Raw genomic sequence first — 13,575 nt, forward strand, 5'->3', positions numbered from 1 at the left:
AACCAGGCAGAGGGCCTTCTCGGTAGTGGCGCCCACCCTGTGGAACGCCCTCCCATCAGATGTCAAGGAAACAAACAACTGACTTTTAAAAGAAACCTGAAGGGAAGTTTTTAATGTTTGATGTTTTATTGTGTTTTTAATATTCTGTTGGGAGCTGCCCAGAGTGGCTGGGGAAACCCAGCCAGATGGGCGGGGTATAAATAAAAAGTTATTGTGATTGTGATTGTTAAAAAATAGGCAAATGCCCTGCAAATTTTTGGAAAACATTTTATGAGTTGGAGGAAGAGTGGAATCTGTAAGCTGACATAATGGAAAAACTACAGACAGATGCATGTTGTCTTTATACTCCCAAACTTTCTGGAGTGAATGTCAGTGATCTAAGGTACCACCTGTACTTGAAAGGTAGAAAGTTACCAACTGCCACCATGCAGGGATTGTTTGATGAAACATGCCCAATGTGCAAACTATCTGGCTGCGATATGAAAAAAGGTGTTTAGAGCAGGACTCACAAACACCAAGGCCTGTTGGGAGGTGCTGGAAGTTGGAAGTCAGAGGTGCAACTGAGCACCTAGCTGTACATTTGATGAAGGGCCTGTCAGGATCTAAGACCGTGCTCAGTCTACTATCCTGCAAATGTGAGCTTTCAGAATGTCTGTGCATGAAAAATGGGCTCATGTACAAACTGCCCAACTGTAGTAACCAGGACTTAAGTTCAGAGGACGATGAACATCGTTTTAAGGAGAAGGGAAAAGGTGAAAATTAGGATGATTAATTGGAAAATGAACAAGTCAAACCATATATGCCCCCAAGACAAACTAAATAAACATTTCATTTAACATGTGAAATTGTGAAGTTTCTTGTGAAGTTGCTAAAGTTGACAGTGCCTTGTTCAGAAAGATAGCAGTGGGCTGGATTCAATTCTATGGCATGTCATAGGGGACATTCCCCTGCTGGCATGTATGCATCATTTGAGGGTGACCCAGTGCTTAGTTTTTCATAATTGTGGACTGAGGTTCTTGTGCATTAATGTGCTTTGCATAAAAACAACACATTTTGCCCCAGAGAATAATGGTGGACCTCAAAGGGGAGGGTTTCTCATTGATGGAGGTGCACGATGTGGGGTATTATAATTTATATTTTGTGGTGTTGAGTCAAATAAATGATTTAGGCCAGGGGTCAGCAAACTTTTTCAGCAGGGGGCCGGTCCACTGTCTCTCAGACCTTGTGGGGGGCCGGACTATATTTTGAAAAAAAAGAAAAAGAATTTCTATGCCCCACAAATAACCCAGAGATGCATTTTAAATAAAAGGACACATTCTACTCATGTAAAAACACGCTGATTCCTAGACCATCCGTGGGCTGCATTTAGAAGACGATTGGGCTGCATCCGGCCCCCGGGCCTTAGTTTGGGGAAGAAGAAGAGAAGAAGAAGAGTTTGGATTTGATATCCCGCTTTTCACTACCCGAAGGAGTCTCAAAGCGGCTAACATTCTCCTTTCCCTTCCTCCCCCACAACAAACACTCTGTGAGGTGAGTGGGGCTGAGAGACTTCAGAGAAGTGTGACTAGCCCAAGGTCACCCAGCAGCTGCATGTGGAGGAGTGGAGACGCGAACCCGGTTCCCCAGATAACGAGTCTACCGCTCTTAACCACTACACCACACTGGCTCTCAGGAACCCCTGATTTAGGCTATTCACACAGCTCTTTGTTAAATAAGGGTTTGGGAACCAGGAACCAGGAAGCAACTTCAGCATCATAAACAACACATAACTGCAAGGCCACTTCCTGTTTTCTCGCTACTGAGCTATAAATTTTGTAAAAAAAACAACAACAAAAAACCACACTCAACTTTATTCAGCATAAAAGGTAAAGGTAAAGGGACCCCTGACCATCAGGTCCAGTCGTGTCCGACTCTGGGGTTGCGGCGCTCATCTCGCTCTATAGGCCGAGGGAGCCGGCGTTTGTCCACAGACAGCTTCCGGGTCATGTGGCCAGCATGACAAAGCCACTTCTGGCGAACCAGAGCAGCGCACGGAAACGCCGTTTACCTTCCCGCCGGAGCGGTACCTATTTATCTACTTGCACTTTGACGTGCTTTCGAACTGCTAGGTGGGCAGGAGCTGGGACCAAGCAACAGGAGCTCACCCCGTGGCAGGGATTCGAACCGCCGACCTTCTGATCAGCAAGCCCTAGGCTCTGTGGTTTAACCCACAGCGCCACCTGGGTCCATGGTACCAATTTCCACCTGTGTACTATAAGCATGGAAATGGCCAATCTCTATATTGTATATACACACATATTTTGCAGGGGAAATATTTCATAGTAAGCTGGATATTTCTCACATTTTGTGGACAACATTTTCCGATGGATTCTAGCATTATGTACAGGTATGTCATTATTATGTTCCTGATGATGTCCACTATTTGATAAATGGTTCAGTTCAGTTTTATTTCCATATTGGCCATAGGCCATATTATGTTCCTGATGATTTAATGTTGAGAGCATGGTAGATTTGTTGCTGTAATTTTTCCTGTGCCACATATTTTGCTACAAATTGTAATTGCTTACAGTATATACTCTCTCTGAGAGACACGCTGCTTTAACAGTGTAATCAAACAGTGCCATCTAGTGGAGATCTACACTTCATTCAGAAGAAAACGTCCAAAGTGTTTTGTGAGGAAGATTATTTAAACAAGCTACCAAAAGAATTGAGAGATGATCGTGTAGAGCAGTGGTTTCCAACTGGTGGTCTGACAACCCCAGGGGGTCTGTGTAACCTACCCAGGGGGTCTGTGGCACCATTCACATAACAAAAACTACCTAAAGAGATACCAACATTTTCAAAAGCTTGGCTTGGCTTTTGAAAAACACGGGGTCTGCAGTACTTAGCTAATTGGGAACCACGGGTGTAGAGGAAGGGGAAAGAAAGAGTTATTTTAACTATAACCCCGCAAGAGGTCAACAAGTCGCATTGAAAAGGTATGAATATAATGCTAAACTGTGGTTGAACAGTGAATAAAAAATATCCACCCTTTGCCAAATACTGTTACATTTGTCTTTTTGTTGTAAAGCCGACAAACTAATAGATTAATTAATTATTACTATATAGCCATTAAAAATCCGCACAGTCTGCTTCATCAAACTTGAAATCCCAGGGAGCAATTCAATCTCTATAGCACTAGAGCAGGCACCCCCAACCTACGGCCCTCCAGATGTTTTGGCCTACAACTCCCATGATCCCTAGCTAACAGGACCAGTGGTCAGGGATGATGGGAATTGTAGTCCAAAACATCTGGAGGGCCAAAGGTTGGGGACGCCTGCACTTTAGAAATGAACCTCTAGAAATGATTGTGCCAATTGCTGTACTCACATCACTGTTCTGCTGTAAAACAAAAGCTTCAACAGGAGCACTGGGAAGTCCTCCTGAAATCCATTAAAATCCATTAAAATCCACTGGGAAGTCCTCCTGAAATCCATTAAAAATTCCATCAGCCTGCAAGGGCAGACCATCTGAACAGGTCCCCACCTCTGAGGTGGGAAAAGCTAGACCAAACGTCACCACAAATTGGTCTGACCATGACAGTGGGGCAGTATCTACCCCTTCTACTTCCAGACCACTCCTCTTCCCATTTGGAGCAAAGGCCAAATTGAGCAGGTGTTGGACCGATGACCATTTGAGATAGCCCCATGTTTGCCATGAAATCTTGTGGGCTGAGACATCCTCAGCATGGATGTTGAAAGTGTAGGCACTTTCCCTAACCTGTGCCTTTGGCCCTGCAATCATTCTCCAAAGAGGAGGAGTTTTCTGGTGATTTGACACCACAAAGCCAAATAAGACTAAAGGCAAGAAGCACTATCCTCCCTCTGGTGCCCACCTGCCAACAGTACTTATGTCTTGTCTGGATTGCTTCAACTATTTCATCCAGACTTTTACAGCTAGCAGTATTTCCTCTGCCTCCCCAGATGCAAATGAGAAACAGCTGGGTCTCATCAATGCACTGATGACTTCACAGCCCTGTCTCCAAATGTCTTCAACCCATGGGTTTCATGCAGATGTTAATGCAGTATAGGGGATAGAATGGAATCTTGTAGAGCTCCATGAACCACAATTCAAATAGTCCTCCAGACCCACCTTCTGGATCCTACCCCTCAGGATAGGATCCAGTTGAATACAGTGCCACCAGGATCTGTTCTGCCAGGTGTCCCAGAAGAATGCTGTGGTTGGTGGTATCAAGTGCCATTGAGAGGTCAAAGAGAATCAAGAGACTCACACCATGTATGATATCGTGAATCAAATGGGTGAGGATGATGGTTCCTGCCTTAACCTTGAATAGGTAAGGATTTTCATTTCATTTTGTAGCCTCCTGAGCAACTGCCAAAATGGGAGCTGCATAGACCCTGCACCCAAGTGGTGTTGGCCCTTTACTACACATTTTTTTCACAGTAAATAAATAGTGAATAATGCAACAATTTCAAAGAATATACTTTATTCACAAGAGCCTGTTTGAAATATGATACAACTGTTGCAAGCCAGCAATTAAATGGAACAAGATACTGGGGGTGGGGGTGGGGGTGGGGAATCTTCTATGCCTAGCTTTTAAATAACTTTCTAACATTGACACTTTCAGTGGAGGTAATAACTTTAAGAACAAAAATAAAGATACTGCGTTTTATAGAACTGGTTTTAATGATTTTAAATAAAATGCAACATTTCGGTTTAATCTGCAAGGGAAATTAAGCCACTTTTTTGCTGGTTATGCAAAGAGAGGCAATAATCAAATGATAATGCTGAATGGCTTGTTATACTTTAATACATATCAATCAGTAAAATCATACAAACCTAATAAAGCATCAGTTTTTATATAACACAAAACAGTAATAAATGTTTTTAAACCAAAATAACCTGTCAGTAATTTCCTGAAAAGAATAGTTTGCCTTGCTATATTTTGGGCAATTTGTCAGCTATATTTTGGACAATGAGTTCTACTGGTAAGAAGAATGATTGAGAAAGTCCTGTTGTGTTCTTTTTGTAAATTAATCAGCTGAAAGGGTTCACAGAAGGCCCACTTTGGTATTAACTGTCAGGAGCTGGGCCAACACTGGCTTTGTAGTGGTCCTGTATCACTTCAAGCCTGAGCTTCTTTACATGCAAGGTCAATCAACAGAGCCATCACAGAGCTTGTGTGTGAGAGAGGGGGGGGGGTAGAGGGAGAGACTTGGACATCAGCTTCCAGTGTTTTCAGTAATTTTGATTCTCCCTGGACCCTTGGGTCTCAGGTCACTTTAAACAAGTGAAACTTGACACTATACATGTACCGGTATGTGTTGGTTTATTTCCTGCTAATGATAGGAGACCTGTGGTCTTCCAGATATTATTGAACTATGGCTCCTATCATTCCTGACTGTTGTCCATGCTGGCTGGAGCTGAAATTCAACAACACCCAGAGGCCCACAGGTTTCTTCTGCCTTAAGCAGAGAATACTATGCTTTCGACTAGATGGCAGTGGTGGCTGATAGCCATTGAAACTAGCAGCAAAGCAAAACATGGAAACATAGACTGTTAGACCTTTGAAATATCCCCTTCTAAATTGCTTCCAAAGTCCCCCACTTCCTTTAGCATAGGAAGAAACAGGGCTTTTCTTTTTCCTGCTGGACCTCACTGGAACTCAATTCCTGCACCATTGCCATTATAAGAGAACAAGGGAGGTGTTCATGGTGAGTCCCAGCACTTCTTTTTCTAGAAAAATAGCACTAGAAAGAGACCACACGTTTGGTAACCTAAAAATGGTTTATTTACAAATTCTTCAAAGGTCAGATTCATGTGCTTTTCCATACGGCAGACAAAAAAGATTGTTAGTACTGTATAACTTAGTTTCAAAATGGTAAATGTTTCTAAATTATTTGTATAGAAACACAAAGATGGCTTGCTAAAGCCACATGGTCTAAACTTGGAGCATCCAGCTTAGATCTCCTTACAGGTAGGATTCACATGGTGGAATGAGAGATAACAAAGAGCTTGGTATCCCTTCCTCCCAAAGGTGAGGGGTTGTGATATAGCTAAGCCTGGCAGGACAGTTTACTCTATGGTCTTAACCCCTTCATGCATTCATTAGAGGTACAAGTGTTGGTTATATGAGGCTGATCTATCCCACATGAGGTTGGTGTGGTACTGCTGCATTTAAAATTAAGACTTAAATAGGAGCACACTCAAAGCCGCTAGGCAGGAGATGAAAGATACAAGAATATTGTCATGGTAAATGAACAGCTAAAATGTTGAGTCAGTGATAGCAACTCAAGCACACCTGAAAAGTTTTTTTTTTACTTGTCTCAGTGCAGAGACTGATGATAAAAGTCAGCAAGAGAGTTTATCTCTTGAGACTCCTAATTAGGTTCTGATTCCACATGTTTCTCATTCTTAGTAACATGACTCTAATCAACAGCTCTTGTTTACACAGAAACACAATCTTTATAAATTACTAAATCCCCCTTACCCAGCCTTCAGTTGATATTGAATACATTTGCAAGTTGTCTTTTCTTACTCATCAAGATAGCAAGATACCAGGTCAATCTAAGGCAAATTTAGTGATGGAATTATCTTAAAGCAAACTCTAGAATTATTTCAGATTAGATTCACATTGCCTTTCAACTCACAACCAGAAAGTATGTAGAAATCTATAATTTCATTATCACAGATGCTTTAACAGAATCGCAACCTAATATATTTTGGAGAGGATTCTGAAACACCCCCAATATAATGGAGACACAGTCAGAAAACCAACTTCCAACTTAACCACAAGTCGGGGCACTGCAAGGTATTTTGGCACCTAATGCAAAATAAGTTTCCATTAAATGTCCAGAAGCCATTAAAAGTTCTGGTATTTGAATGGTACTTCCATAGTGATAATGAACCATCATCTAGTATTGCATCTCAGAGCAATAAGCTATCTTAGAGGGAAGAGGACAGTTTGCAATACCTCGTCACTGCTCCCTGTCTCTAATAATATAATATGGTACAAAATGGAGAAACATGTGGTTCGCTGTCAGTTTCCATGAACACGTGAACAATGTTATAAATGCATATTCTGCACCTTCGTCTTGGTTCATCTATTGTTTGAGATTGGTTTTTTTTTCAACCACTGAGTTTCCGTTCAGATTCAACTTTTTATAGTTATCTCATGCTAAAGATCTACATGGAACCATGGTTTTAAGTTCAATAAGTATTCAACCTACTTCCTGTCTACCCAACTCAAATATTTCATAGAAATGCATTCAAAATCTTAAGAGGCAATTTAAGGGTGCCCATCTTTAGGACATGTGACGATGGGTGGATCGGCCATGACTGCCCAGTGCCCCTACATCAAACAGCAAGGAGCATCTATCGCATTCACTCTATTGGTTTAATATATTTAGAATATTTTGTTTCTTATCACAGTTGTAGCCCATTTCACAAATATGATGCATGGCTTAACTTTGTTATAGAAGGCAACATATTTGCATACATAGATCTGGATCATCATCACTCATAATACTATGTACTACATAGGCAATGAGGTTTTTAAAAAGGTGTTGTCAGCTTTAAATGTGAAGATAAAATGTTGGTACATACATATATATATGTGTGTGTGTGTGTGTGTGTGTGTGAGAGAGAGAGAGAGAGAGAGAGAGATTTGAGTGGAAGGCTCCCTGATCCCAAGCCAGGCACCTCAGGCTTGGGTCCTGCCCGCCCCTAAATTTGGCCCCTGCTGCTTAATTTATAAAGAGGTGCTGGTGCCCATCAGCCTACACCAGAACTCCACCAACTGACCTACAAAGCTTTGCCCCCTAATGTCAGATGTGCAACTGCAAACTTTGGGGAGCACTCCTAAAAATGCACTTTTCAAAAGTTGTGGATATCCTTCCAAACGTGAAAACAAGTTCTGGTTCTGAATTGCAGCTCAAATCAAGCTCCAAGGTGAGAGAGCAACTTTTCTGTTATGACTTCGGATACACAGTGGAATTAAACGAACATTTTATATTGATGCTTCTCTGTCTCCCGCCCCATGTATTCACTGGCTTTATCCTGATTTAAGACTATGCAAAGCGTCATTCCAACACCAAAAGCCACTTCTCCTTTGTAACATAGGATGTCCCGGGATGGGCATTTCACATGGACAGGATAGTGCATATTCTTCATGTTCAAATCACCCTGTCTCACAACGGATTCCTTGAGTTGAATGCAAAGCTTGCAACGTAACTAAAGGCAAGCTGCTCTACAGTCATTGTTCTTGTTTCCTCGGGAGAGTTCTCTTTTTTTGGGGGGGGGGGGGTCGCGGCACGTCGGCTTGAAATAGCTCTGAGCGGCTCAAGAATGTGTCTCCCCTGTGCCTACCCCAGCTACTGCTGGAACGAACCACGAGCGGGGTGGGGGGGTGGGGGGAGAGATGAAGAGAGGGAAGGGACGACGCTGCCTGTGGCTGGGAAGGGGCTCGGGTAGTCCAAACACCGCCCTGGGAATCTTTGGCTGGAGCCTTTCGAGGGCAGCTTTCTTTACTCCCTGGTTCCCAGAGGAGGAGCCAGCCGCGCCCCCAAAGCCCCGAGCCCTATGGGAGAACCCCGCCCTTTGGGGAATGGTATCTGCCGGACCCTCTCTCCGCTTTCTAGGGACGGAAGGCTCACTTGCCGCAGGGGGCGGCAGAGGCGAGCGGCAATAAAGGGGTGGGCTGAGGAAGGGGGGAAGGAGGAAGGGGGGGATTGGCGCGGTGGGCGAAGCAGCAGCAACAGCAACAAAAAGGCTCCGGGGAAACTTTCTTCTCAGGCTGAGGCTTCCCGCGCTTCCACCTGTGGAGCTGCTGCCGTCGCCGAACAATCCCCGGGGGAGGAAGATGGGCGGCTGCTGCTGCTCCTGGCGACTGGCGCTCCTGGCTTTGCTGCTCTTCGCCGTGGCGGACGGCCAGCTCCGAGGTGAGGAAGCCGCGCTGGTAGGAACTTGAGGGACTCTCCTCTCGCCGGAGGTTTAGCGCGGCGCCTCATAATGGCAGTGCCGGGTGGGGTGGGGTGGGGGGTGGCCGGCCGAGCACGTGCGAAGGGTGCCGTTGCAACACGTGCAAAAATGGACTCCGGCTTCCCTCCCCCGCCCGCCCCCTCGCTGGGGTTTGCACGGCAGCTTCCCACTTGGAGGATGCGACGCCTTCATACATTCATCGCCACCCCCACCCCCCGGTCACTCACTTCGACGTCCTCGGGGTGGTTTGCAGAGCCGAGCCGGGCAAGGTGCGACGAGCCTGTTTCTGGTGGCTTGCCAGGAGCGCTGCCTGGGGGAGATTGTTCTTGCAGGCTCCAAAATGCCCGTGGGTTGAAGTGGGCGAAGCCTGGGTTGGGATGCTCATTAGGGGGAGAAACCCCTGGCGATGCCACCAAATTAAAAATAAATAAGACCCATTATTGTCTGGCTACCACGTGTTTAGAATGTAGTTTTTTGTGTCGCTGGAAGAAAGCAGATGGTGCCACTATTGGAGACTTGGCTGGGCGTGTCTCTGGTTTATTTTGCCCTTTTTGTATATGTGTGTTGGTGTGTGTCAAAGTTCTCTGCCCCAGCTGTGGCAGGGAGGGATCCTTCTTCCCCTGGCCTTTCCCAATGGCTCCCCGTTTCCCACCCCGAATGGCTTTCTCGCCTCCTCTCTCTTCTTCTTCCAGGACTTTCTGTTTGCAATTTGCATCCCCCCCTTCTTCCCCTTTTCTCTTTTCCTCCCCTGCCTTTTCTTTCATCTCCTCTGCTGGCGGTGAAGTGGATTCCAATGCTCGCCTTAGCTGTTGAGGATGAAGGGGCCGCGGATTTGCTTTGTGGCAGATGAAACTTTTTTAGGGGTAAAGAGAAGGCTTTGAAGTGAGGGGAAAATCAACTGGTTTGGGATTCCCCCTACACATTTGGGTGGAACTCAAGAGATTTTCTTTGTTACGGTTTATTGTATGAAAAACTTTCTTGGCATTAAAAAAAAAAAGTTTTAAAATAGTTTGATGCTGTTGGCCTGCTTCCAGATTAACATGTGATTATTTCTTTGGAGGGGGGGGATGCTTTTCACAAATGCTTCCTCATTGTCTGCTAACAAGGACAAGCAGCCAAACTTGACAGACTTACCCCTCCCTCCTCAAACTGTTCTTTTCTTTCTGGATGGACAGAGTCAGGCATTCAGGACTGCTAGGAGGGGGTTCACTTGCCATTGTATCTCCCAGAGGATGCTGGGCTTTTCCCTGCCCCCAAACGCCTTGTTTCTGGATTTTTGCTTCCAGCCACTTTGAGGATTAGATAGATAGGATCTGGCACTCACCCACAGGCTGCAAAAGGGCTACTGCATCCCAGACTAATGATGCACGTGAACTATGGGGTCCTAGGGAAAGGACACATTTCATCAAACTGCTTTTGTGTGGTGCTGAAGCAAGTGTGTAGTCAGCCATTCAGAGTAAATGATGATAGCATGCCTTATTATTGGAGCTGGAGAGAAACAGAGCTTGGGAAAATTCATTAATATGTACATTCTGTGTCTATGATGGCTGGAAAGCCTTTAAAAAAAGAGAAAGAAATATGACATTTTGCAGTGTGTATCACATATGAAAGAAGTAATTCTCAGCAGATTGTAAGTCACATAGATTTCATTCATGCATACTGAGTGAAATTTCTGGCAGAATTTCTACACCAATGTTAGGAATCTTTAGCCAGGCTGCAAGCATACGTTGCTTTATATATGTCTCCCATCATGATGGTGGCTAAATGTGCTCTTTCATCCATTGCCACACTACTAGTAATGCAGGGTTAGCCAATGTGTCACCATCCAGATGCCGTTGGACTCCAACTCCCAGCAGTCTCAGTCAGCAGGACCAATCACCAGGCACAAAGGGAGCTGTAGTCCGCATTGAGGAAACTACGTTGGCTACTCGTAATATAGGGAAAGGTCACATTGTGTCATACTGATGTCACAATTACTTTGCTAGTTATTGCATGAATACTTGTAACTGACAGCACAATCCTATATATGCCTCGTTAAAACTTAATCCCTATGAGGTAAGTTGGTATAAGAATTTATTGACACACATTATTAAGACCCTAGTGCTACGTCTTCTCTAAAGCATTGGGGCTGGCACATACATTGTCTCTGCATGAGGCATGTGTTCCAAAGTGTGAGATATTGCTGGACTAGTAACCTCATTGAGAACTAAGGATCAGCTTCCATGAATGGGAACGTACATTTTCAGAGTTCCACTCCAGCAACTGATGTACAATATTCCAGTTCCCTCTTCCATAGTTTCCCTGCTCATATGGATCATAAATCATTTGTGGACTACTTAAAAGATGCAAGAGGGCCAGCTGAAGTTACCTATGAGCCAGTTCCTCTCAATTTTACTACCAATGACAGATTAGCCCATGCAAAAGAATTGCCCTGGGGCCTCAGTTCAATTAGTCTGGTAGAGCTGCAAGTGTGATGAAATAATAACGCACAGCAGAAAGCACAGATAAAGATGAATATGTAGCACATGGTCAAGAGAGTGTTAAAATCACCATCGCAAGCATTGTTAAACAGCTGGGTGCTCTGGACTAGTGCATAAGGAGTAGTGTGTGTGTATGTGGTTTGGTAAAATGCATGTGTTTTGTGCACCAGTGGAATCTTGGGGGGCTTTATTTGCCTAAATGGATCCTGCATTATTTTGTTATTCTTTGCTAGTCACATACAAAGGATACAGATCTACCTTGACTATGCACACTAAACTGTTAATAGTGAGTATGGGAGCACCCCCACTTTAAAGGCATGGTTGATATATTTGTATCAAACCAAAAATTGCACCATGTGTGAAAGTGGAAATGCAGTTGTTTCTCTATTGCAGAAATGGGGAACTTGCTGGACTGCAACTCCCATGTCTGCCCATTGAACATGTTGACTGGGGCTGATGGCAGATGGAGCTGAACAACATCTGGAGAATCACAAGTTTTGTGTAGTGTAGGTGTTACATCACATAAAAATTAGTGTTGAATGTATAGTGAAAGAAAGAAGCACAGGTTGTTTCTTCAAATTACATCAAGGGTAGGTTTAAAGGTGTATAGGCATAATAAATCAAACAAGTTAGACATATTTGAACATGATAATACTGGAAACATTGTAGCTGTTAAGGCCTATTGGCATTCTGTGTGCTTATTTGCTGTGTTTGTTTTTAGAGATGACACATGTGGGAACTGAGAATTTTAATCATTGATAGTAGTAAGTGGACATTTCTTGGTCAAAATTCTAATCTGAGATAAATTTGACCCAGATAAAATAGCAGTTGGCACGTAAGACTCTGCTGAAATCTTCATTTGACTTCTGTTGATAACATTAAAGAAGGTGATGGGTTTTTGTGCTGTACAGGAAATGAGTTAAGCAATATCCTATAAAGAAGGTATGATGCATCATGTGGTTTGTGTCATCTGGGATTTGCATCTCTGGGCTATCTTCTTAATGAGGCAAGACATGAGGAAACAGACAACTTACTGACCCGACTAAACAAACTAGAAAGCAAAGACTTTATGGACCTGTAAACAAGCAAGAAGAATTTTAAGCTTTTACAGTCTGGTATCTGGTGCCTCTGTAATCATCTTAAAATGTTATATGAGACTTTGAGCCAAGAGAGAAGACTGTTCTTCATCCTCCTTTGTGTAGTGCCCAATGAAAGTTCCCTATCCTTGTGATGAGTTGTATAAAGTGCCATTCTTTATTTTCGTTTTTTCCTGTGCCACTCCTGAACTGGCATCAGATAGGTGAACAGGAAGGCAGTTGTTTATAAAGCATTTCATAACCAGCACAACATATTTTCTCATAGATTCTTCTGAAATTGGCAATATTGAGTGATATCCATATTCAAGGTTGGGCAGAAAGCAAAACCTTATTGCATGAATGGTTAATTGCTGAGCGCCACAATTATATATTGTCTCTTTGGGGACATTATAATGGAGTTGGGCAAAGATAGACTCAAATCCCAAGTATCAAGGTAAAGCATGTTACCACTTTCCCCAGATAAGATGCATATTCAACCTTATCTGAGAGCCAGTGTGGTATAGTGGTTAAGAGCGGTAGACTCGTAATCTGGGGAACCAGGTTTGCATCTCCGCTCCTCCATATGCGGCTGCTGGGTGACCTTGGGCTAGTAACACTTCTTTGAAGTCTCTCAGCCCCACTCACCTCACAGAGTGTTTGTTGTGGGGGAGGAAGGGAAAGGAGAATGTTAGCCGCTTTGAGACTCCTTTGGGTAGTGATAAAGCAGGATATCAAATCCAAACTCCTCTTCTTCTTCTTATCTTGGACCACATATGTGCATTGAAGTATACACATAGCATTTTCCTAATCTCTTCACCTACGCTGCATGTACAAGTAATGTGTATGCAGGCTTGCACCTCCACTGAAATTAATGGGAATATATATATGTATCATGTGTGCACATGAAAGCAAGAATGTGCATAGTGTTTTTGAGTGCACACCAGAGGCTCTATTGTTATAATCATGAGTCTTGATTATTCCCTTTAAATACACACTGCAACTTCTCAGTTTTCTTCTGGAAAAAACCCCTTCTTCATTTT

The 13,575-nt window shown here is 43.6% G+C and overlaps 1 protein-coding gene across 1 annotated transcript in view; it reads left to right on the forward strand.

Annotated features, from left to right (window-relative positions):
- Positions 1–8,727: 8,727 nt before the first annotated feature.
- Positions 8,728–13,575, forward strand: part of LAMA1 (laminin subunit alpha 1) — an 87,721-nt gene continuing 82,873 nt past the window's right edge. Inside the window, exon 1 of the mRNA XM_033154935.1 lies at positions 8,728–8,939. Coding sequence (XP_033010826.1) covers positions 8,861–8,939 — 79 coding nt within the window. The 5' untranslated portion in view covers positions 8,728–8,860. The remainder of the gene's footprint in view (positions 8,940–13,575) is intronic.

This window comes from Lacerta agilis, chromosome 7 (genome assembly GCF_009819535.1).
Source record: "Lacerta agilis isolate rLacAgi1 chromosome 7, rLacAgi1.pri, whole genome shotgun sequence".
NCBI lineage: Eukaryota > Metazoa > Chordata > Lepidosauria > Squamata > Lacertidae > Lacerta > Lacerta agilis.